Raw genomic sequence first — 27214 nt, 5'->3', positions numbered from 1 at the left:
CCAAGGCTGGGTCTGTTCTGTATTCACTATGCCATGTTACCTCTCACGTGTGTGTGTAATATGTACATATGTATATGCATATATATGTACATCTAAAACGATCATTTAGTAAGAGGATAACTTGACTGGGAGTCAAGTGATGCATGTAATATACACTGGCTGTTTGAACCTAAGACAAGTCACAACCTCAGTGCCGAAGACTGCTCTGAGACTATTGCGGGGAAGGTGTTGACCTGCATTGGAAGGGGTTGTTAACTTATCTGGGAGTTCCCTATACTAGAGAAATCTCATGTCCATTCAATCCTTATGCCTATAACTTGATGACAATTTCTGAACAACCAGAATGCCAATTTTCAACACCAAATCTTTCATTCCTCATCACCAGATGAAGGTCCAAGTAAAAAGTAAATAACCACTGATTGTGAACATTATTAAAGAGGTTATATATTAAGTAGGATGTTGAGTAATATAACCTTAAAGATCAATCCAACTTCAACTCATTTTTTGAACTAAAATGTTCAAGGCCACTTTAGGGACTAATGCAACCTTTTTCTATTCTAGGATTCTTCCATCTTGCCTTTGAAAATGTAATCATCAGGGTCTTATCTTGTCATTATAACCAAGAGCAGAAATCTATCCATAGTACCTCAGGGACACAGCAGTATACTGAATAGAAGGAATAAGGAGTGATGCTACATATAATCAGAAAATTAAACTTTAAGTATAATTCCAAATTATTGCTGAATGCTATTAAAATTTGACTGAAAAGTTAGACAAAGTCTGAATTAATAATGAAATTTTTTCTGTTCAACAAATTAGTTCACCTTAGAACAGATCCAGTGTGGAAAAAATTCTACTTGAGTACATGAGGACTTTAGTTTTATAGAATACTGTGTAATAAACTTTTACTGAAAATAATTATCTTCATGTTATGTCATACTAATATGCACTCTCCTCAGATAATTATATATAAAGAACATTGTGTTTCCTTATTGTTGTGTATAATCAGGAGATTAATTCATTTATGCAACTTTCAATTTTAAATTCAGATCTGCTAAGAAAAAAATCACTTCAGTTAATTGAATGTGGAAATTAGTTCATATTTTTATAGTGTCTGAAAACTAGCAAGGGACTTAATATACCCAGTTGGATTTCCATGTTATTACAGCTCAGGTACACTTAAATAGAATTGAATATTATTTATTTATACTTTTAGTTCAATTAAACCAAAACTACTGATACTATGCTGTTTGGTATTTGTGTGTGCCTGTCTGTATTTATCAGTATCTCAATTTAAGAGATAAATGAATACTGAAATTATTGCTTTCCATAGAATTTCAAACTTTTTAAATAGTAAAAATAGTCAAAGCTTTCTTAAAGAAATACAGGGGTGTTGATTCTCTCAAGAGAAACTTTTAATTATTTGGGTTGAACTATTACCAGACATAAATTTGAACATTAAAGTAAAATACTGAAATTGCTTAGTTCCAGTTAATCACTGTTTATCAGTGGTGAGTTAACTTATAATCAATCATATAAATATTCACCAGTATGTTCTAAGTAAATATTTGTCTATACAACTTGATTAATACAATTTATTTTATAAAAGCTTAAGTACTAGGTTAACTTATTTTTATCACTATTACCATTCTTTGCTATTAACATATTTTGTATCTGTTTACTTATATATTACATCCATAATCAAATAAGTTCCTTAATTTAGAGATGTCATCGTTAGCAAGAAATTAATTTACATCTCTGTTTTCAGTCTATACATCAGTTAGTTACATAATAAAATAAAAATTTCAACTCTAAAATGATATTAAATGTTAAAATGTCTTTCAACTGAACAGGAAGGCCACTTGAGAGTTAAGGTTTAGTATGTAAATTAAAAGGCACCATATAATTCATTTTGTTATGGGGAATGTCAAACTTTCTGAAATATATTTTATCATTAATATCTTTCATTAGAAACTCTTGAAGCATAATATATAATTCAGCAAACTCTAATCTTAAAGTTTTGGTTTAGAAAGCTTTACCTAACTCAGACATATCACTATTCTAAATTGATTAGCAAGCTGTAGTTCTAGTTAGGATGAGAAACCAGCCAAAATAACTGGACCATGAATAGCCACTTTGCCAATCCAATCAAGATCCTGGCACCTGGGCTGTTAAGACTATCAAACAAACTAACAAGTCCCATCAGTTTGACAGGTAAACATACTCATTACCCAGCAAGCCATAAGGGGGATGTGAGGAAAATAAATTTTAATAACTTTGTTATTGCTTTTATTTTGGTTTTAAGAGAGACTGACTGTGGTAGATATAATTCTTGTTCCAATTTTTGTAGTAAGTATAATGCAACAGTTATATAGTCAATGGTAATTGGTGATGATCTTATTATATGCTTTATCAGGTGCTACAACTATTGAGAAATATGACCTCAGAACAAATTTATGGATCCAGGCAGGAGTGATGAATGGCAGAAGGTTACAGTTTGGTGTGGCTGTCATTGATGAAAAGCTGTTTGTTATTGGTGGTCGGGATGGCTTAAAGACCTTGAACACAGTTGAGTGTTACAACCCCAAAACCAAGACTTGGACAGTTTTACCTCCAATGTCAACACACAGGCATGGTTTAGGTAAGGATATCAAACCTTAAAGATTTTATATTTTGCATTTGCTTTAGTTTATAATGTAAAATGAATGTTGAAATGTGCAATGACCACATCTTGTCAATTATTTGGAGGTTAAGAATCTGACATTTTGTTTTACCTGAAGCAAATCCTGAATTATAGCTAAAATTGATGTAATATTAACTCTGGTTGTTATATATTTTGTTAACACTACCATTTCCTCCGTTTACTTTTACAATCAAGGTATAGAATGAAAGCCAGCAGAAGTTTGAACTGAAGTCCTTTTAATACCCCTGAATTTCTTTTAATCCCAAATTATATTCATTATCTCTAGATCCAATAAAAGTTATATATTATTAAGCTACAGAAAAAGAGCAGTTCTCACACTAGCAGAGTAAATTCTGAGAGGTTCTGTCCATCACTCATGTGCAAGGAGAAAATTTGTGAGGAATCAAGTTAAGGTGCAACATTTTAATACTTCCTAAATCAGCTATCAATGGCAAATAATTTAGTTATTTATATTGAGTTACTTCAAAACTCTTTAAGTTTTAAACTAGCACCAGTAGTATGGACACTAAGAGATTGATTCTTTGGACATGGCAAACCATAAAACAAACACAATGAAAGAAAAACATGGTCTTCAGTGTTATGGCTGTGGTGATGGTGGCAGAGTGGCAAAAAGAGAAGAGAAGATGAGAAGAATCTCCAAATTTTTAAGTTGTAAGTTTTATTTTAAATGTTGTTACTCTAAACATGAAATCCTTGTCCAGACACCAAAGAGTTAACATGGTAATAGAAGAATTAAACTATGTCAATATTGTTAGTCTTGTAAATAAAACCAAAAAACATAGGAAAGTTGGAGGTAAACAGAAAAAATGGCTCAAAGTATCCTTTTGTCATTATCCCAATCATCATCATAAATTTCAAAGCTCAAGGGGACCTAAGAATCCATTAAATCCAATCCTCTGATTTAAAGACTAGGAAACTGAGGTACAGATTGGCTAAATGATTTGACCCATGTCACATGGTGACTAAGTGTCTGCTGTAGTTCAAGGGTAGAATCTGGTCTGTTCCAATGAAACTAAACCAGAAATGGTGCTTTTGTTCATCTCAACATTAATAGCAAAATAAAAATATTTCAATAAATGTATCTTAAATGTATGTGGATATATCTCATGACATGAATGAAAAAAGTAGGCAAAATCTTCTGATTAAATCATTATGTACAACATGGATACTTGGTGATTTCAAAGCCTATGAGGAGAACAGTGAAAAATATTTTAGAAAATGGACTTAAAGGTTAGAGAACAAAAAAGTCCAAAGGCTTGCAAATGCATAGAACCGTCTAACTGTATTGATATCACATATCAATTTTTTTTTACTATATCTGATTCATCTCCTCATCTCATCTTGGTTTCTTTATGGCTATTTCCATTTCTTCCTATATTCCACAGGTACTGAGGTGTGAGTGGTCAAACAGGTAATTTATAATTTTACTAATGGTGAATGTGCCAGTCACCTCCTATTTACCCATATACACATACATATTTGCTAACATGTATATATAGACACACATATGCACATGTATAGTATATCTCACCATGAATATTTTAAAAGTTTTATATCTCCCTTAAACCCTGTATGATCCTGACCATAACTCCTTAGTAATTTAATTCTTTCTTGCTATAAATAATATTGTTTTCTTTGACCTGGAAGGTTTGGATTTTGGCTATATGATGATCCTGAAGTTTTTCATTTTGGGATTTCTTTAAGGAGGTAAATGGGAAATTCCTTCTATTTTCATTTTGCCATTCTGGTTTGAAGAGATCTGGGCAGTTTTATTGCGAATTTGTTGAGATATAATGTCAAGGATCTTTTTTTATAATAACCTTCTAATAGTCCCATGATTCTTAAATGATCTCTTTTCAATTGGTTTTCCAGGTCTGTTATTTTTTATAAGAGATATATTATATTTTCTTCTATTTTTTCAGGCTTTTCCCTTTGTTTTAGTATTTCTTGTTATCTCATGGAGCCATTAACTTCTATCTGGTTCATCTAATTTTTAAGGGTAAAATTTATACCTCTTGTGCTAAGCTGTTAATTTTCTTTCCAAGTCTATCTTCTATAGCTCTCATTTGTCTTCCATTTCTTTCCTTTATTTTTTTAATTTCATGTAAAATATCATTCTTTCTCTGTCTCTGCATGTCTGTGTCTGTCTGTCTGCCTCTCTCCCCCACCCTACATTCCCCAGGAAATCTAGGCAGATTTGTTGCTAAACTATCTTTTAATTTGAGGTTTTCCTATAACATATTTAAAGTCATTCTCTTCTTGTGAAATGTTGTCTTGAGCATCATTGTCACATACATACATACATTTACATATGTATGTACACACACATTATATACACACATATATTACACATACATATATGTATATATGTGTATGTATATATATGCATGTATGTGTATATATACACACACATACATGTGTGTATGTGTATGTATATATGTGTATATATATACACATATATACATATACATACACACACACACACACACATATATATATATATATGGGGTTCTTTTTCTTACTCTTTCTTCCACTTTACATCCAGAATTTGTACTTTACATCAGGGCTATGCCTATGCAATGCTGGAGAAAATATTTGGGTCTTGTTCTGTCCTGATTTGTATTCTCTAGGTTGTAGAATTTGAGTACTATGTTCTTCAGGGATTTCAGGGCACCTACATGTTTTTGGTAAAGTCAATATATACCAATCCAGGGCAAAGTTTGATTAGTGCCCTTCCTGATTTGAACTTTGCAAGATCCTGAGCTGGGTTTGGATCTTTAGGTCTCCATTTCCTCATCATTAAAATAAAGGTTTTGGAATAGATAACCTCCTGGAGCATCCTCCAACTCTAATCTTTGATCTCATGATCTTTTAAACAATATTGGTTGCTTGGTAATCATTTCCAAGGTGGTAAGTTTTAAAGAAAATTCTAAGACATGAGGCTCATATTGTTTTAGAATGTTCCAGCTATTACATCCTACAAAAATCTAATTTAACAGATCCATTTTAGTGGAAATTATCATGATTTACCTTATCATGATATCTGTAACCATTCCTTCAGTTGCCTCAAGTAGCATTGTGTTAAATATACATTAGACACAGTTTTAATTCGATAATTTTGTTTAACCTGAGGTTAAGGTACCATTTAGACCTTTTTGTTTCTAAATCTGAACTTTAAAAAATGATATGTAGATTTTCCATTAGATTTTATTTCAGTAGCATTTGTTTTAAAGATGCTGTTATTGTCAACTATAATGATCAATTAATACTGATTATATTCTGATTTTCTATTAAAATAGTCTCACATTTATGTAACATAGGAAAAGAAAGGGAATAAGCTGTATTAAGTATTTGCTATGTGGCAGGAACTGTGCTAAGTGTTATATAGATATCATTTCAGTTGGTCCTCACAGCAACACAATGAAGTAGGTCCCTACTTTAAATTTAGAAAATTGAGGCAGAAAGAGGTTAAGTGACTTACCAGGATCATATAGCTAGAAAATGTCTGAGGTGAGATTTGAATTCAGGTCTTGATTCCCAATCCTTTATTTCCTGTACTATCTAGAAGTAGATGTGAAAAACAGTTATGAGATAGCTGGAATCTTCTTGAAGTTCCTCTGTTTATACATATGTCTTTTGCTGTACAGTTCTATAATATTCCAACTAAATGGAAACATTTCGATAGCTTTTCTATGTTTCACATATTTTTTAATCCAAGGAACGTTTTAGCAAGGCTTCTTTCTAGAATATCCTGTAATGGATATTTTCCTCAACTCTTTCTGTCTGGTTTATTCAGTTATTTAAGGGTAGTTAATGTTAACTACTTCTGAGTTACCTTAGCAATGTAACATGATTTACTACCCATACGTCAAGGTAGTGCATCCTCTCATCATATTTATAGTTTATCACTTATCACCAGAGGTCTTTGACACCCACGTAAACAAAATGTCCTTTTGGGATCTTCGTCGTCATTTTTACAGGCCATCGTGATGCCATCCAGATTTGTTGCATCAAACTCACTTATGGATTTTGGGACTGAATTATGTTCTATCACCCTTAAATCCAATCCATTTTGCAATTCGAGACTTACGTAAATTGTGACCCTTGATTATTTAACTATGTTGCTGCTGGATGTATGCTTATACTTCCAGTGAATATCAGAAAGAAGAAATCTGAGATCTGGGATTACATGAACTTTACCTTCCATAGCAAATAGCCCCTGGTCGAACTAACTAACTGGTCCCTGATCCAAGCAGCTAAAGTCCAGAGATGTTCCTCAGCTTCTTTTACCCAAGAACTAGACTAGGCCATGCATTCAACATTTCTGGTTCTTCAATTAAAGGAACAAATTTTGAATTGAAGCTCTTAATAGAAAGACACTTTTGAAACTACATCCACATACCAGTTGGATGATGAAGTTTTTAAACAAGGGGTAAGTTGCACAAAAAGAAGTTTGCTTCTCTCAGTCTGTGACTATTAGAACTATTCTTATGTATTAGCTAGAGCCAAAGGGAGAACTCCCACTTCTTCCAATCAAACGACCAGAATGTGCCAATTATTAATTATGTGAACATTGGCAGTGACTGACCTGAGATCTTATAACACATAGTGGGTGCTTTAATAATTTGTTGAATTAAATCCAAAGTAATAATGTGTCATATTTTGCATAGTTGGTTAAAGAAATTTATGGATTATTATTTTATGTAACTACCATGATTGAATTAGTGTTATTTTAATATAAACTAGATTATCATTTAAAAGGACTTTAATTATGGTCATTTCAAGAGATTGACTTTACAGAGATTTATGGAGCTTAATTTTATTCCCCCTCATTTTACAGATGAAGCAACTTTAATCTTTGAAGATCAAGTTGGGCTTTGTTGAAAGGGTTCATTATTGTAAAAACAACATATAAAATGGTTGACTTTTTTGGTTGCAATTATAAATAACAGGGAAATATGTACCAAAAATAAAGAAGAAAAACATTTCATCTTAGTGAGTATTCTTATGAATTATGTGATATTTACTTCTTGCCTAAAATAAAAAACTTGTATGTTATTAATAATCTCCATATTCTAATTTAATTTATATATTTTGGCAAAAAGGAATCTGATTCTCTGTCTAGAGTTACTGGTAAGATATTTTATATGTTTATAATATTATATAAAAGGAGAAATGAATAGAATATTTGGCCTGATTTTCATTAATAAACTGGTCTTTTAATCCAGTAGATTTTGCATAAATAATCTGTTAATTTAGTCTGTTGCTGATTTAGAAGAATTCCTTCAGCTCTTTCTCATTTTTACCCCTAAGGATGGAAGTAATATTATCTTTTCCCATCACTACTCACATTAATGCTATGAGGATTAATTATGTGAGGATAATGGCCATATAAGTTCCCTGAGATTTCCGATAAAAAGTATTATGTCAAGGATAAAGAATGATTATGGAGTCAATGAATTAAATTGAACTGAAAGCACATTTATTTCACAAATTATGCAAGATGGAATGATAAGAAATTCATCAATAGACCTTTACTCTGAAATTGCAGCACTCCACACAAATCTATTTCTGTGAAATGGGAATATGATCCATATGTTTTTTCTCTACTAAAATATAATCATTAGCAAATTTATTGCAGAGTATGGAAACATTAGATTCCATTTTCCACAATTCCTAATTCCTTCTTGGTTAAGGATGCATTGAAACTCTATACATACAGCTAATAGAACCTGAAAAGTTAAAAAAAAATCTAATCAGCTAGTGATTTATTTGATTTATAAATGCCAAAGAGCTGATTTTGTGACAGGAAATGACTGAGTTGGCTGTGTTTTCATTAATTTTCTGTTCCCATAACTTAGCTTCTAGGAATGAAAATATTATGAATTGGTAAACATGGTCTAAGTGGTGTAACATGTTTTAAATGTTCCCTAGAAAGAATGCATTAATTCACATTCTATTGATTTTATTTTTTAGAGTATGTTTTAGTTTCTGTATATACTACCCATCTCACAAAATTAAACTCTATCTTGTAATAAAGACAAAAATAGCCAACATGTTGTCCATGTTTAAGAAGACATTTAAAATTTTCTTCCCATAATCTATCACTTTTCTGGTGAAAGGTGGTAGTTAGGTTTCATTAACTCATTTAAGCTATATTCATTTGTTTTTAAAACTACTCCAAATTTGGCTTCCCTTAAGTTATCTTTTCATTTGCATCATTATAATCATTGGATTTATGTTTCTTCTAGTTTAGCTTACTTTACTATGTATCTCTTCCCACAAGTTTTCCCTTTTTTAATTTCCTCAGATTTATTATTCCTTTATATACAGTAATATTTATGTTATTATACCAATTTACTCTGCCATCTCCCTATAGACCACCTGTCTTCTTAATCTTATTCTTTCCCTTATTCCCTCTGAAACTCTCCCCAACTTTTCTTATATCTTTTATTCGTATATACTTCTTTGCTTGTTATCTCCTCTTTATACTATGAGCTCCTCAATAACAGGTATGGTTTGGTTTTACCTTTCATTTTATCCTTCGTACTGACCTCAGATGGGGGTGCCTTCAATATAAAAGGAAAATTTGGAAGAAAAATTAGTTTGGAGAAAAAAAGATAATGTAATTTTAACCTGTCCATGCCTGTTCATGTAAGCATTGTAAGCATGTAAGCATTACTCACTTTTTCCCTCCTAAAAATTAAAAGTATGAAGAACACTTATTCAGTGGCTACTGTCCCATAATGCAGTGGCAGCTAAGGGAAAAATCCAGTAGTCTCTAGCTAATGAGAGATGGAGGGGTACAGGATGTGGAGATGATTTTTTTGAGGGAGGGAATTTTTCCTGTACAGCTGCTGGAGGGACCTAGGGCAGGTTAGGTTATGACATCCTTGTAACAGCCATGCTTGGTTCATAGGGGAAGACCAGGCTAGGGGAATGCTTAAGGTGAAAGCATAGTTGTGTTGATAATAAACCCAGGTATCATTTTGAGGAGGAGAGTCATGCAGCCCATTTAACTTTCTTTTAATTGGTTGATGATATATATCATAAAGGTCAAATCACAGGCCCATTGTGTTACCATGGTACCACAGGGACGAACGTTCAGTCCCTAACTGGAAACCACTAGAGACATGACAGAAACATGAATCGTGAGAGAATTCATATGCCTGAAAAATAGTTATACACATACACTATGTTTAAGGCAAACCATTTATTCAATCAATAGCAAGTATACTTACTTATTTTTGGATTAATTAAGTTGTTAAAACAGAAGATATAGCTAAAGAAATACAAAACAGCTGTAGGTACATATTATCAGTTACTGAATCCTTGTCAATAAATTAAAATACATAATTACAAATTACATTTCTTTTTTTCTTACCTATTCGTTTTTGTTTTCTGTCATTATATTTTTTTTCTTAGTAACATCTTCGTTCTAGTAGACACTAATGAGTTTTCAAATGAGTTCATGGATTTATACCCTATTGTGATTGGCTATTTGCGGTAGGAATAGTTAAAATGTGCCTTGGCTTCCCTAGCTATTATGTACTCCCAACTCTATGGTACTGAAAAGAGGAAAAGAAGTGTACCAAAAAAGGAATAACAAAAAAGACCAGAGAGCATCATTAGGGAATTTATCTCTGATATGGATCAAATCTGCAATTAAGACCCTTATTATTTTCAAATTCAATATGATCAAACAGATACCTCATATTGCCTTCTTGGATTCAATTTAATTCAACAGACAGTATATATTTATAAAGAAACCAACCTAATATTCTATGTCAAACTTTTGAACTAGTGAATCTAGTAGATCATTTGCAACTTAGACTATGAAAGTAATTAGCCTATTTAAATCATATTTCTGATTTTTCCTTCTGTCTTCTTGCTTCACAGAAAAGTACATATAAAGCTGAAAGAAAAGAAAGGAGGGAGAGGAGCTGGACAATGATATGATAAACTAGGATTTGTCCAACACATTTAATATATGTCTGATAAAAATATATAGGACATGTTATTGAAGAAAAAGTATGGTTATGGCTGTAATTGGCCTATACATTTGCATTGTTATAGGCAAGATTTTTATAGACATTTCAATACTATCATTTGAATATGAGTTTCAATGATAAAAAAACACATTCAACCAATATCTATGGACAGGGAAAATGTGACGTGTTTAAACCTTGGGGAAACAAGAATGAATAATCTGTTTTATAGAAGGAAAAGTGAGGCAAATCAAACATTTTAAGTGTTTAGTTTCTGTATAGGGCTATCTGCTACATAACTGAAATGGTAAGTCTCAAGCCTCTAATTTCTAAATACCAAAACAAAAACAAGACTGAAAACTTCCCTTTACCTTTCTTATCAGGATAGTGTACTCTCTTCCACTTGCTAGGAAATCAGATATTAGAGATTGCAAATGTTTTTAACTGCCCATGAAGCAGAGAAAATTGAATGAAATGGGATAGAGGTAGCTGTAAAGTTACAGGTTTTTTTTTTATAAACTAAATCAATAATAGCACAATACTTGCTATAAAAATAATTGGGATATATATGTATATACACATAAATGATAGAAAAATTCTTTATTACCTATTTTGTTATAACATGAATTCAGATATAACATAGATCAAATTATCTTCTCTTGGTTCAGTTAGAAAATCTTTTCCTGTATCTCTCAAAGTCCTGTTATAAAATGCAAGGGCACTGACTCCCAGCTGTTTTGAGAATCAGTATCTATTTTTATTTTGTGAGGAAGAGATGTGAGAGATCCCCATATGATATTATTATTTGTATCTATTAATTACAAAAATGCAGTGACACAAAACTACCTCTGGATATATTGGTACTTTTTATTAATTTGCATTTTACTAATCATGCCAGAATATATATATATATATATATATATATATATATATATATATATATATATATACACACACATTTAAAAATTGTAATAGATACATATGTCATACTATTTATTCAGTTAATATTTATTTTTAGATTATAGATCCCTATGATAAATTCATGTTCTTTTCCCCAGGAATCTATAACTCACTGTATTTTTACCACTGTTTTTTGGGAAAAGACCTGTTTCTAATCATACTGGAAGAATATTAATTTCTGTGTATGCTATTTAAATATACATGATACACAAAATTAATGAAAGTAGCAATAAATTTTATACTAAATATAGCTATGAGATAAAGCTTTTATTTTTATATCATGGTAAAAGGATATAGTGTCATATCTTCTAATGACTGAAATAAAGCATATTGTATGATTATATTGAGAAAAATGATGAAAGCACAAAATGTAACTAATTTTAAAACACATTTTACTGTTTGATTTATTAAATTATCAAATGACTGTTACTGTGGCTCTGCCATAGGAAAATTCTATTTAGTGTGGGAGTAAGTCTCTACCACTTCAGTCTTTTAACACAAACAAGGAGAATAAAAATCTGGTTTATGAACCCATGTCTCTGTCTTTATGATTGCTAGTACAACTTAATTTTAAAATCCTTTAATACATTGTAGAATAATAATCTGCTCTTACACAGTTATATCAAAATCAGCATATCAAAAACATTCTAACTGAAAGAAAAAAATTTTTATTTTGTTTGTTTTTAAATTAGAAGTATTTTCAGTCCTAGGTCTATTACTAGCTGAATGACATCTGGTAAGTCACTAATTTTCCTTGGGCCATATAGATTCTTTGTCTCTAAAACAAAGGAGTTAGGAGATGATACTTGCAATCTACTCACACTCTACAATTCTATGTCTCTATTAACTATATACAATAAGAGTGTGAAAATAACATGAGGAACTTAAAATGTGGTATTTTATTCATTCATATAACCTGTATTTAAGCACCTACTATTTGCAAAATACTGTGCTAGGCAGTAAGAAAAAGAACTCTCCTTGCCCTCATAAATGATACATTAGTGGATTCACTGTATTTATTTTCTTTAACAACAACAACAACAAAAAGATAAACACAAAGAATGTTGAATATTTGCATTTGTATCAACATCTCCCAAGGTCCCAGCAACACAATAGTAAAAAAAAAACTAACAAGAAAGTACTACTTATATTTAGTAACTTTTTAAAAATAATTGCAATTCACTCCAAAGATCCTAGAAATCCTAGTTTCTCCACCATATTTAGTAAAATACATTATTTTCTGAGGCTAATTATAAAAAAAATTCCTTCTGTAGAGAAAAACTGTGCCTTTCTACTAGCAATAGCTTGCCACTACTCTCTTCCCCCACTTTCACCACACTTTGTTGTTTTTTAGTCATTTTAGTAGTGTCTGACTCTTCATGACCCTTTTTGGGGTTTTTCTTGTCAAAGATCCTGGAGTGTTTTGTCATTTTCTTCTCCAGCTTATTTTACAGATGAGGAAACTCAGAGTTAAGTGACTGGCCCAGGGTCACATGGCTAGTAAGTGTCTGAAGCTGGATTTGAACTAGGTCTTCCTGACTCCAGGCTCAGTACTCTATCCACTGCACCACCCCACATATCACATCTGAAGTTCCCTCCTTCTTCACCTGTGCCTTGTAGGATCCCTTACTTCCTGTAAGGATGTGTTCCAGTTCATCTTATGTGAAGCCTTTCTTGATCTTCCCAATTGCTAGTGCTCTCCTTCTCCAAATTGCTTCATTTTATGTTGTATTTATTAGATAGAAAGATAGATAGATAGACTGACAGACAATAGATAGATGGACTGACAGACAGGCAGACAGACAGATCAATAGATGTCTGTGTTGTTTCCTTCATTAGTGTCTTTGTATTCCTAGTACTAAGCTTAGATTCTGGCACACAGCAGATACTAAATGTTCCTTGATTGAGCTTTAAGACATGCACAACTGAACTAAAACATTAGCCAATCATATAATGACTATTCTATCTCAATTGGTGATCTCATCAGCTCCCATGGGTTAAATTACCAGATGATTCACCAATTCTATATAATTCAATCCTAGTTTATATTAGGAGCTTCAGTGTTGTATCACCAACTGCTTATTGAATTCTTCTTAGTAAATATTCCATATACATCTTAAACTCAGCATATCCCAAATAGAACTCACTTCCCTCTCTCATTCTCTGCTCTTCATCCATATTTTCCTTTTACTGTCAAGGACATTACCATCCTCCCTATGTTTCAGGTGGCCAGCTTAAATGTGATTCCCAATTTATCACTTTCACTTAAACTTCAATTCCGTTGCCAAATTTTGTTCTTTCTAACTTTACAGCATCTTTGGTATATAGCCCCCTCTCCTCACTCTCATGGACATTAACCTAGTTCAAACCTGTACAACAGCTCCCACTGACTCAGACCTCTTCTCATACCAATCTTTTCTCTATTTCTGCTAAAGTGAATTTCCTGAAGTATAGGCAGATCTGTTCATTTTACCTTCTCCCTTGGAAAATTCCAATGACTTCTTATAACCACCAAGTTCAAATTATGTCTTTAGAAGAAACCCTTTCCTACCCTTTCCTGCCCTTTCCTACCTTTCTGTCTTCTTATAATTTATATAACTCCTGTCCACACATTGGATCATCCATACTGAAGTGTTTGCTGTTAATTGCTTATGCACTCTATCTCCTGCCTCCAGACCTTTGAGTTAGTGGTCCACCATGCCTAGAATGCATTTCTTCTTTATCTTCATCTCTTAAAATTCCTTTCTTCCTTTAAAGATCAGCTCAAATGCCACCATTTGCAAAAGTCTTTTCCTAGTTTCCTTGGCTTTTCATGTGCTCTTTACGTTCCTGTGTGCATATCTATTTATTTACACATTACCTCCAGAATCCTTCTGGAAAGAATTGTTTTGCTCTTCTTTATATCCCCCCAAGAAATTTGCATAGTAAGCACTTTATAAGTGCTTGTTCATGAATCGATGGACAAAATGACCAGTCCTATAGCAGCATAAAGGAATGGGGTGGGGAAGGGAAAGAAACATTTATTAAGTGCTTTACTATATGCCAGTCACTGTGCTAAGTCCTTTAAAATATCATCTCCTTTAATCTTCAAAACAATGCTGTGAGATAGGTGGTATCACCATTCTCATTTTACAGCTGAAGAAAGTGAGGCACACAGAAACTAAGTGACTTTCTCAGGGCTGTGTAACTAGTGAGAGTCTAAGGCTGGATTTCTGTTCAGGTATAGCTCTTCCTGATGACTCTAGGCCAAGGGCTCTGTCTACTGGTAAAACTAGCTATGTATGGGAAGTGTATTATAGAGGGCTAAAGTTTTAATTGAATCAGTCAGAGATATGAACGAGGTGTGAACAAAGCCTAGACATCCCTACTGAATCAATTAATCACTCAATCAAAAGTATTAAGCTAAATGAACAAAAAAAGTTCATAAATCAAGTTTCAAAAGGAACCAAAATCTGTGCTTCCCCCCACACTTTCCAGACTTCTCTACCTCCCCACTAACAACCTGGAAGTGCCTGAAACTCAATCTTACATTTGGTGAGTCCCTGACCACGTGAACTGTTATTACATGAGGTAGTCAGACCGTGCTCACTTTACTCCTTGTCCAGTCCTCTCTCTTGATGGAGTGCGATTTCCAGAGGCAGCAAGATGTTAGACTGCTGGGCCTAGAGTCAGGCTGACCTGAATTCAAATCAGGCCCCAGACACTTTCTACCTATGTGATCCTGAGCGAATCACGTAACCTCCATGTCTTCACTTGTAAATGGGGATCATAATTGCACCTGCCTCCCAGGGGTTGACATGTGGGTCAAATGAGATATTTGTAAATAGCTTAGTGCAGTGCCTGGCACTTAATAATTGCTTGTTTCCTTCCTTCTTCCTATCCTTCCATGCCTACAGCCTTGCTCCCATGTGGGTATCCCCCCTCCACTTTGCAGCTCCTTTTTATGGATTGTCTACTCCCATTAGAATGCAACCTCCTTGAATATAGGTGCTGTCTCTCTTTGTTTATATCACTAACATCTAGCATAGTACCTGACACATGGTGATCATGAAATAAGTGCTTTCTCTCTGTCCCTGCCTTTATCTCTCTGTTTCAGTCTTTCTCCTTCCCCTCTCTCCACACCTCCCCCTCTTACTTCATCTATGTATCTGCATATCTATATATCTATGTAACTGTCTGTCTCTCTATCTATCTAGCTATCTGTCTTTCCTCCTTGAGGTTGTGGACTATCTTTTGGTACAGTGCTTGGCAAATAATAGGTGCTTGTTAAATGCTTATTGACTGATGATGCACACAGGATGTATATCAAGATTGAATGAAAGAACTCAGTCATGTCCTCTGAGTCTTGTATAAAACAACAGGCTAGTTTGGAAAAGGAATAATTTGACTGAATGTCTAGAAGAGAGGGCAATACTCTGAGAGGGAAACATTTGGGTTGGGAATGGGAGGGAAAGAGACTCTACATATCCCACCCTCCTTGATTAAAGGAAGACCTTAAAAAGTTTGAAAGTTCTGGAAGATTCAGACTTCTATTAGATGACATAGCAGTGTTTCTATAACAGCTGACAACAATGTTTGCCTCAGAAGCAAAGGACAAACCAGACATACTTGGGAAAGACAGCTTAGAATTATACAGAGACCCCAGCAGAAGGCTGTATCATATCTAAGGGAGCTTTATGAGGGACACAAAAGGGGGTAAATGACTTAGGAAAAAACTTTCAAGATCTGGGAGTCGTACTTTGCCACATGGACTCCAAGATTGAGCTCACTTTTCCCTAGATTATGTATATACTTGTGGGAGAATGTTTTTCAGACTTTTAGGGGGGAAGCTAGTGCCATCTGCTCTTTCCATAACACCTTAGTAAATATCCCTAAATAAAAGCTAATTAAATCTATCAACTGATTGCAATCAATTGATAATAAATGGGGGAAACACTGACATGAACTCATGATCTACATTGTATTAGAAAATCACCAGCCCCAACCCTCCAGGCCTACCTTTAGCACCCTGGAGAGAGAAGAAGCCAGGTGGCCTCCGACTTATTAGCATGAGCTGAGATTGAGATACCCACAGAGCCTGTGCTACACTGGTATTCCTAAAATACTATGAGAATAAGAGGATTTTTTTGTTTGTTTTACATGGATCCTCTTTGGAGGATGTATGAAAATAAAGAATCACAATGGGTGATGGGTTATAGATGGGTTACAGTCTTCATTATTGAAAGAACTGTTCATGCTGATGAGATAATATATCGAGAAAGAATCAAAATTCTAGTATTCTAGGTCCACATCTAAATTCTAATAAGATTTTGGAGAGAATTCGTCTCATAAATTGAAGTTCTATATTGCACTTGTCAATTGCAATTTTGTATGAAAACTGACCCATTTTCTAAATGGGACTTTTAAATTAAAATTGCTTACAATGTAAAAAATGGATGATTTCATGAGAAAAATAACATATATATGAAAAGATTTTAAGGATGATGAGCTGCTTGAAAATGCTTTCATTTGTATAATTAAATAACAGGGGGTCCCTCTGGTGGATGAAACTCTCTAAAAAAAATTCTCCATATATGTCAACAAAAACCTGAGAAGTCAAAAGAAAAGGGTTTTTTTTAATTTTGTTTTGTTTTGTTTTGTTTAGCCTTGAGAATGGAATTAAGATTTCAATACCACCGATGTGTAAAGAGACTGTTTGTTTTGTTACATATAAAACAAATAATTATTTTATTACCTTATTTTTAACTCATTTTCAAATTTGGGAGCAAAACATTTCAACTCAACCAAGAGAGAATCCTAGATCTCACCTAAAGGGGAAATTGCCTGAAGTCTCTATTGTAACAGGTAGGGGATAGGAACATTCTGGAGATTATTAGCTCTTCTCATTTAGCTTCTTTCATCTTTCAGCAACTTGAAATGGTGGTGGTGGGGGGGCTGCTATTGTCCATATTCTAGCTCAGATCTGGAAGCCAGAAGTTCCTAAAGAGCATGAAAATTCTCAAAACACTACGAGAGTAAAGAGATCAAACCTTTTCTCTCCCTCATTTTTGCGGAGCCTACCACACCCCTCACTTAGGCATAGGACATTGATCTCCACCAATGAGAAGAAAGTTTCATACCAATTGGCTTTGGGCCTTGGGTTAGAGTAGAATCATAGTATTTATAATAGAAAAGCAATGGAATGCCACATTTTACATATAAGGAAACTGAAGCCCAGAGAGGCTGTGACTTGAACAAGGTCATGTACCTAATTAATGGAAAAGTCAAAATTTAAACCCAAGTACTCTGATTCCAGATATAATAGTCATTACACTATGCTACATTTTCTCCTGTTATTCACTTTATTACCCTGTTTATTCAAAAAAGCAGTAAGTATTCAAAAAATTTTCTAGTGATTAAATTAAATCAATTAGATCAATTAGTCTTGACCTTGTTTAAAGTGCAATAGACTGGATGAAAACATTTCACTTAAAATATGGTAGATGTGGAGGATGCTTATGCATACTACTTCTGCTTTTTGGTTGCTCGCCTGTTTTAAAAGGGATTTCATAAATCTGTGCAGTGCACTACTGAAAACAGAGTTGTGATCTGATATTGATAGGGAGGATAGGGATTGGGTCTGTGGTATTACTGTTGTACACAACGTCCAGGTAAAGGAATTCTCTTTACCAATAAAATTCAGTACCATCTCTATAATCAAAAGGCTAACAGAGTTGCTTAGAGCATGGGGAAGTTAAATTACTTGCCTTAGGCTATATATATATCCAGTGTCTGTGTGTCAAACCCAGGTCTTCCTGGCTTCCAGACTGGCTTTCTATCCATGACACCACACTGCCTCTATTGCAATTATAATTTTACCATTAGCATGTAACTATGTTGTAAGAAATTTGAAGAAATAGGCTGTGGAAATTGAATATTTCCATGCCTCCTGAAATCTAACCAGCACTCTTGAATAATAAGATGAAAACTGTGTTCGTTGTCATTTTCAAAAATGTAGGATATATTTCACACACATGCACACACACAATACTTGTAATAGGAAGCAAGGATTTCTGCTATCTATTTTATTGATTGATGTATGTACATACATACACACGCTGTCCATAAATTCTTATTACAGTTTTAAGCAACTCTGTGCAGGTTAAATGAATGAATGAATGAGTGAATGAATGAATGAATGAAATACACTATTACCCACACATATATTGTAATACAAATATGAGAATGTTGTCATTTGAAATACATTTCTTAATAAGTCAATATAAGGTATTATTTGAATGACAATTCATCAGGTGACTATTGAACTATGTTTAAAGAAAAAAGATAAATTCCTGACGTCCAAGTTGATATTACATTCATTAATAATTGCATGTGATACTATATGCCATTTCATTATGCAAGATTTTCCTAATTTCTTTTTTGTTATTATCTTCCTTGGCTTAAGAACAAAATGATTTTTTTCTGGCTAAAATCAATGATGTGATTCTTAGTTAAAATTTTTAAAGTTATAAAACATTTAACTAGAACAGATTCTCCAAGTTTTAGATTTAGTAATAGTTTTCACCTGCTTCTAAGCTGAAAACAACTCTAAAACAATTAATCAGTTTTTTTTCCTTTTTCTTTGTACAGTCAGCAGTGTGTGAAAAAGCCTTAGTAGATGGCTACCTTCCAAATGTAGACCCCCACTGAAGAATTGAATATCACATTGCAGAGTTTCCCACTGAGCCTCTATGGTTGTTTGTATTTTGTTGAATGCTCAATTAAATTGAACCATCTATACAGATGCCTGCTGCACTAAAGAAAATGTTTTCAGTAGTGGAAAATAAGAAATATCATGTTGGGTCAAATCAATAATGTATCTAACCCAGTATTCTGTCCAGTGGTACTAAGTCATGATGATATCAGAGATAGCTGCAGTTGTATTTCATTACTTCCAGCCTACAACTTGAGTGATTTGCCTCAGACAATCTAAATTTCCATTTATAACTCAAATCTAAGGCTGTCATTGTTCATTAAACAACAACAAAAACAGAATTCCTAAAGCTACTTACTAACTATTCCATTTTGGGTTTCTGTAAAATGCATATAAAATATTTCCTTTTGTATGTCCTACAACCTCTGCTCAAGAACTTTAAAGAGTAAAAGGATTTCTACAATTCAATCCACACCAATGTACTCAGTTCAAACAGCATTTATTGTGTCTAGTAATTCAGAATTTGATGAGAAGTCCACATTTGCTACCTTCTTCTTGGATCATCTCACTCTTTAATATTTTTTTCAAATATGAAATATCTTTAATTGAGCAGAGAAGACACTTTTTAGATTAAAGGTCCTGATCTTCTTCTTTTCTTTTTCAATTCAGTAGCTCTTTCCTGTACCTACAAATCTCTGTTAATTCTGTTTTGAAGTTTAATGGCCAGAACTACCATAAGGGTAAGAGTAAATGACCTCTAAGGATTATTCAAGCTCTAGTCTATGCTTTGAGATATTACTCTCTAAGCATAGAACAAAACTCTTCATCTGCCAGTCAGTCAACCAGCATTTAAATTCTGGGAATACCAAAAAAAATTTAAAAAATAGTAAACTAAACAAAACAAAACACAATACTGTCCTTTCTCCCAAGGAATTCACAATCTAATGGGGAAGACAACATGCAAACAACTATGTACAAATAAGATATATGAAAGATGAAGTAGAGTCAATCTCAGAGGGAAAGCACTAAGGGAGACTAAAAGAAATTTCTTGTAAAAGTTGAAATTCTACCTGAGACCCCTTCAAGCCAAGGAAGTCAGAAGTTAGGAATGAGAAGGGACAGCATTCCAGGCATAGGGGCCATATAGTGAAAATGCCTAGAGCCAGGAGATAGACTGCCATTCATTCTCAATTACTTTTCTCCTTATTTCATATATTGTCTGTTCTTCTGGTTTTATTCTTTAATTTATAATTATTTAATAACTTATTATAGGCTTTGAATAGTTAGGTGGATATTTTGTTACTTTTCCTTGCTTTATAAGAGGGCAGATTAGATTATTATACAAATTGTAATAAAATGATAATATAGAGAAGGTTGATTATTTTAGAAAGGATTTCTACAATCCACTAATTTTATTATTAAAATCCTTGCTCCTATATATTAGTAATTAAGATTATTCTTAATCAAGCAACTTTTATTATGGTACTCTGTAAGGTATTGGGGATATATAAACACAAATGGAATAGTCCCTATCTTCAAAAAGCTTACATTATTAAATTATGAATTATCAAAACTTTGCCCTTTAAAATGATTTTAATACATTTTTAAAAGCAAAGAGAAATCATTAAAAATGTGATGTCTGTATTTAATGTTAGTACTGAATGAATAGCCTAAGTGAATTCTAAGCTAGTATGCTTGCAAAGTGTGCCCTTCCCCACTCCCAAGCACCAAGGTTACTATAGTTCTTTGTTATCTGGCTCTATCAGCATCCCATTACTTTCAGGATTGGAGAGCTTCAGAAGCAGTTTCTTTATTTATCTGGTGAATTTAAAAAATGCAATTTAACTGATTTATTTTTAAATGAAAAGTAAAAGTTTAATGCTATAGAAGAAATGCTAGTGGACATTTCAATCATAGTAGCAGTTTTGACTTCCAGATTTAGCAATTTTTAAAAATGATATCAATGAATCCATATTTTTACTTGCTCTTCCAATATATTGTGCCTTTTATTTTCCTTTCAAGCTGACGGTCTAAGCTGCATATACCTGCAGATGAAGAATTTTTGAAATATGTTAATTAGGCTAATAAGGATGTTCAGAGAAGAAATGGAGACATACATGCTTAGGAAGGCTTTAATCAATGTAACTGGTATTTTAGGGCTTGTTCTCAGTCTCATTAAGGACTAGCCTTTGAGCTGAGACATTATTATGAGTACTGCTTGACTGGAGAATGGTTTTGACAGCAGAGGTGAAACATGTTATTTCCTTTTTCAAATATTGATGTAACTCAACTCTCTATGATAAGATCTGAGTTTCTCTAGCAGGAATGGGAAAAAAAGCTTTAACAATAGTAGGTTTGAAATTCCCCAACCCTGTTTATTAGGTCATTATATGGACAATTTCCATTGATTCCAATCTAGTAGCAAATTATACTTGTTGAAAATTAAATTGTTATTTGAAAAAAATGAACCTTCCTCATTCCCTTTTCTGAATTTAACTTGATCCTATATATCTTAGGTTGCTATAGTGATAGAATATACGTTCTTTCCCCATAGTTGTCTATCTTATGTCTACAGCAATTAATTAATATTAAGTTATTTTAATGATTCCTTCTGTACAAGAGAATATTTATGACATTTTAAATATGGCATATGCTCAATAATGACTGTTAAGTGTAGACATAGCAATTCTTGTTTTGCAGTCCAGAAGAACAAGGCAGTCGGTGTTTATAGAGGTTTAAATCTTTTGACTGTTCAAATTATATCAATAAGGCAAGATTCACGACCTTGAGGATGACTATGAACATGCCTGAATGGTTCAGAATCACAAAGTATGAAAAACTCTGTATGTAGAAGGCAGAGGAAGTATAACATTTATTTAGACTCCAGAGGATCAAATTTGAGAACCAATACCCCTAATTTGATATCGTAGCAATCATATTCCAAAACCAATAAGCCCACCTCAATGTGGTAACAAGGTAATTATAACACAGTATTATAGCAAGGAACCAAATCATCCTGTAACTTTCCCCCCTGCTAGGTCCCTCCTGTAAACAATCACAAATCCTAATGCTCTGCTCAGCACTTTCTTCTGCAGCTCTGCCAAGGCTGGTTCTCTCAATGTCTGCTCTTCAGCACCCTCTTGATGTCTGCTGCCTCAATGTCTTCCTCTCAGTCCTGCTGCTGTCAGTCCTGCTGCTCTCAGTTCTGCTGCTCTTAGCTCTGCTCTCAGTTCTGCTCCCCTTCAATTCTGCTCTTCTTCAATTCTGGGATCTCCTTTTATACAGTCCTAGCTGGCATCTGATTGGATAGAACTCAGGTCTCTGATTGGCTGAATTCATGATTGACTAGAACTCAGTGCACATGCCATTGGCTCTGGTCTTAGCAACTTCCCTCAGGGTCCTGAGGGCTGCATGCCCACATCGGTTTAGCACCTAGTAAGTAGGGACTTTAGGCCTACTTACAAACAAAGATAGAATCAAGCTTTCCCACCTAGGTTCACCTGAGGCCTATTGAATGGGTGGGGAAGATATTCAATCACATTAATACTACAGGGACTTAATATAATTTTGTATTCCTTTGTCAGCAACAGCATAAAGATCTCCACTGAGATAGTCTACCAGAATAATTGTAGTGTATATGCTGAGTTAACCAGACAAGAGAAAAACAAAAAAATGAAGTAGTGTCGAAAGCATATACAGTCTGACATTAGTTTGTGCAAATATTTTTTTAATTAGTACAACTGTTAAACCATTAATTTCCCCCATGAGATTCATCTCATATGTTTTATTTCAAAGAACTTTCCTTAAAAATTTCTGACATATGAAATCATATTTTCCTGCCATCTAGAGGTTGGTTTTTCAATGGAAGTTGAAGTATTGTAGAAAAATTCAAAATCATTTTAAATCTATCATTGTCATAAATTTATATTTTTTGATTAACACATGTTCTAGGAAGAGAGTCAGAAATGAAAATCATTTGTCAGTTTTTTTTCTTTCACATTTTGGAAAACAGACATCATAACAGACAGCAAGAGAATTATATGATTTTTCTCATGGTCAGAAGAGAATCTTATATTTTTATGATAAATCTCATTAGAGTAGAAAATCACATTTTTGGTTGTCTTTTGCCATTGCTCCAAAAGGAACTCCTATTTCTGTTTATTTTCTAGGTTCTCCAACTACATCTGCATAGTTCTTTTTTCTTTCATGTCTCTTAACAAAAATAATTTTCTTCTCAGCATCAGTAAAAGACTTGCTTCTTAAGATCACATTCCCTCTTCTGAGTTTTGAGAAAACTATGAAGGGAATAGAATCAAAATCTATCAATTTTTTTGCAGCCTCCTACATTTATAACCTAGGAGTTATCCTAAATTCTTTACTCTCCTTCACTCCCCATATCTAGTTATAAGCTGCCACTGTTTCTGCCTCCATAACACCTCTCATGTCTAACCCTGCTTCCTTACATCTCTACTCTATTTAATTCTCTACCCCCTTAGTTCAAGCCTTCGTCACTTCTCAATACAGCAGCCATTTCCTAGTCTCCCTCCCTCAAGTCTCTCTCAACTACAATCTGTCCTCTACAATTCTATCAAAGTGATTTTCCTTAAGTGGAGATCTGACTATGTCACTCCCCTACTCTGTAAAATTCAGTGGTTTCTTATTGCCTTTAAAATGAGACATAATTTTAAATTGCCTTTTAAATGAGACACAAATTCATTTGTTTAGCTTTTAAAGCCCTAAACAACCTTGTCCCAACCTATATTTCCCTTCTTATTGTACATTACTTCCTGTCAGTCATTGTTATGCAGAAAAGCTATGCTCTTTGTTCCTCACACATAGAAGTCTATCCTATCTTTGTACTTTTTTCTGGCCATGGGTATGTCAATCAAACTATCTGAGCCTTAGTTTCTCACCAAAAAAAAAAAAAAAAAAACAAAACCCAAAACAAAACAAAAAACCCTAAAGGTAACACTAGATAACCTCTAAGGATTATTCAAACTCTAATCTATGCTTTGATATATTTACTCTCTAAGTGTAGAACAAAACTCTTCATTTGCCAGTCAGTCAACCAGCATTTAAATGCTCAGAATAAAAAAAAAAAGTAAAAAAAAAACCCACAAAACTGTTCTCTCTCCCAAGGAACTCACAGTCTAATGGGAAAGACAACATGCAAACAACTATGTGCAAATAAAATATATGAAAGATGAATGAAGTCAATCTCAGAGGGAAAGCACTAAGGGAGACTAAAAGAAACTTCTTGTGAAAGTTGAAATTCTTCCTGAGACTCCTTCAAGCCAAGGAAGCCAGAAGTTAGGAACGAGAAGGCACAGCATTCCAGGCATGGGGGCCATACAGTGAAAATGCCTAGAGCCAGGAGATAGACTGCCATTCATTCTCAATTACTTTTCTTCTTATTTCATATATTCACTGTTCTTCTGGTTTTTGTTAATTTATAATTATTCAATAACAGTGTAATCCCAAAGGACCAATGATGAAGCATACTATCCATCTCCAGAGAAAGAACTGAAATTGATTGAATACAGACTGAAGTATGTGTTTTTTTTCTTTCTTTTTTTTCCCTTTTATGAGTCTTGTACAAAATGACTTATCTGGAAATATTTTACATAATTGCACGTGTATAGCCTATATCTCACTGCTTACTACTCAGGGAGGGAGGAAGGACAGAATTTGGAATTCAAAGCTTTAAATAAAAATGTTTTAAAAACAGTCTTTCTGCATTGCTATATTAGCAAGGCAATAATCAAAATATGGATGATAATTGTCAATATGCCTATGTAGTTCTGTATTGCAAAATATAAGAGACTCTCCATATAGAAGGCAGAAGAAGTAAACCATTTGTTCAGACACCAGAGAATCTGATTACAAAACCAATAAGCCTAATCCATCACAGCAGCAAAGAATTCAATGCACAGTGTCACAGCAGAGAGCCATTCCATCCCAAAGCCATCCACACCCCCTGCTGGGGCCTTCCCACAAACATACTCACAGCACAGCTAGCTCACCTTTGACTGCTCTTTTCCTCAGTTCTAACTGCTCTCTGAGCATTTCCTGTGGCACACTTTACTTTTTTTCTCAGCAAGCTTCTCCTACCACATGTTACTTAGGGTTCCTGTGATGTAAGCAGGTTACATGGGCCTATTAATGTGTGGGAAAGATCTTCAAATTTAAATTACCATTATAATTGCTTTATATTGCACATACTTCCTAGTGTTAAAGGCATTACCATATAGTGTTCCATTAAATTTAATGTACCTTAATTTATTCAACCATCCCTCAATTACTGAATATTCAGATTACTTCCAGTTTTCTGTAATTATACGTAATACTACCATGAGATTATTGAATTAATAGTTCTTTTTTGTAGTTTTCAAAAAGCTTCCAGTGAATATTTGCAACCATGGAATTATTGGGCCAAAGGATATTCAATTCAATTTCAACAAACATTTGATTATTTTTATGTCTTTTTCAAAGAAAGTTTTAGGCCCTTTTGTTATTTGTTGTTTTTTTTATAGCTTGATTATTGCTTGATATGCTCTCTCATATACACATCGATTCCATCTCTGTAACATGGGAGAATAGTTAAACAAAACTGACCTTTGACAGATTATCTGATAGCATATGCATGCAGTGTTATATGATCTTTGCTCAAAAGAAAAAAGAGTGTTTCATTTTCTGTTCTCTAGGATCATTACAATATGACTTCTTTTAAGATTGGAATGGTTTTTGCCTTTATTTCTCCAGCATTTGTCACAGTACTTGGTTAGTGGTAAATGCTTAATAAATGCTTATTGACTGACTGACTAACCAAGAATGGTCATTGCAGTTGATCTAAATTTTGATTTTCATTGTCATAGTCATGAATATTCTTCTCCTGGTTGTACTTATTTTATTCTGCATTAGTTCAAATATGCCTTTTGATGTTTCTCTGACTTTCACACATTCTTTCTCTTTTATAATTCATTAAGTTAACAAGCATTTATTAAGCACCTACTATATGTACCATACAGTTTTCAACATGCTGAGGATACAAAGAAAGGAGGAAAAAAAGTTCCTGCTCTCACAAAGCTCAAAATAAAATGGGGGAAATGACATATAAACAACTGTATACAAATAGGATATAAACAGTATAAATTTAAAACAATCTGAGGGAAAAGGCATGAATAATAAGCAGGACTGGGAATTTTCAATTCTAAGTCATATAAAGATGAATGAAAATGTGTCACCTTGTTTTGTTTCTCTGTTTTAGTGGTAATGCATAGTGTTTTTTTTCTGCTGTTGCCTTCTATTGGCTCTTGATTTTAAGTATATATATTTTTTATTACCTTCAGAAAAATCCCTTTATAGTTTATAATATTTTTCTCACAGATTATGTAAAATTCTTTTTTTCTGATTCTATTGTTAAAATGTGTTCTTTTGAGGTTTTTCTGGTTTATATAATTTGTTATGTTGATGCTTTCTTTTATTGAACAAACCTTTTAGTGTGCATTGATACATTATTAATGTATTGTTTTGTATCATAGTTGAATTCAATATATCTCTATCTATCTATCTATCCATCCATCCATCTATCTATCCATCTGTCTATCCATCTATCTATCCTTTGCCTGGAGTCAAAAAGACTCAAATTCAAATTTGCCTCAGAAATTGACTGTGTGACCTTAGGCACTTAACCTCTGCTTCAGTTTCCTCAACTATAAAATGAAAAAAATGATACCATCTAACTCCCAGGGTCACTGTGAGGATAAAACAAGATAATATTTGTAAAACACTTATCATAATGCCTAGCACATTGTTTTTGTTGGTCAGTCATTTCACTCGTGTCTAACTTTTCATGACTCCATTAGAAGT

General features: G+C 33.4%; 1 protein-coding gene across 2 annotated transcripts in view; it reads left to right on the top strand.

Annotated features, from left to right (window-relative positions):
• Positions 1–27214, top strand: part of KLHL1 (kelch like family member 1) — a 563316-nt gene that overhangs the window by 437814 nt on the left and 98288 nt on the right. For both annotated transcript variants that reach the window (XM_036757924.1, XM_036757923.1), the window contains one exon: positions 2417–2641. In XM_036757924.1, the coding sequence (XP_036613819.1) occupies positions 2417–2641 (225 nt within the window). The remainder of the gene's footprint in view (positions 1–2416; positions 2642–27214) is intronic.

The sequence above is a fragment of the Trichosurus vulpecula genome, chromosome 4 (assembly GCF_011100635.1).
Source record: "Trichosurus vulpecula isolate mTriVul1 chromosome 4, mTriVul1.pri, whole genome shotgun sequence".
Classification (NCBI taxonomy): Eukaryota; Metazoa; Chordata; class Mammalia; order Diprotodontia; family Phalangeridae; genus Trichosurus; species Trichosurus vulpecula.
Note: the sequence above shows the minus strand (reverse complement) of the source record. Positions and strands in the feature narration are given on the sequence as shown.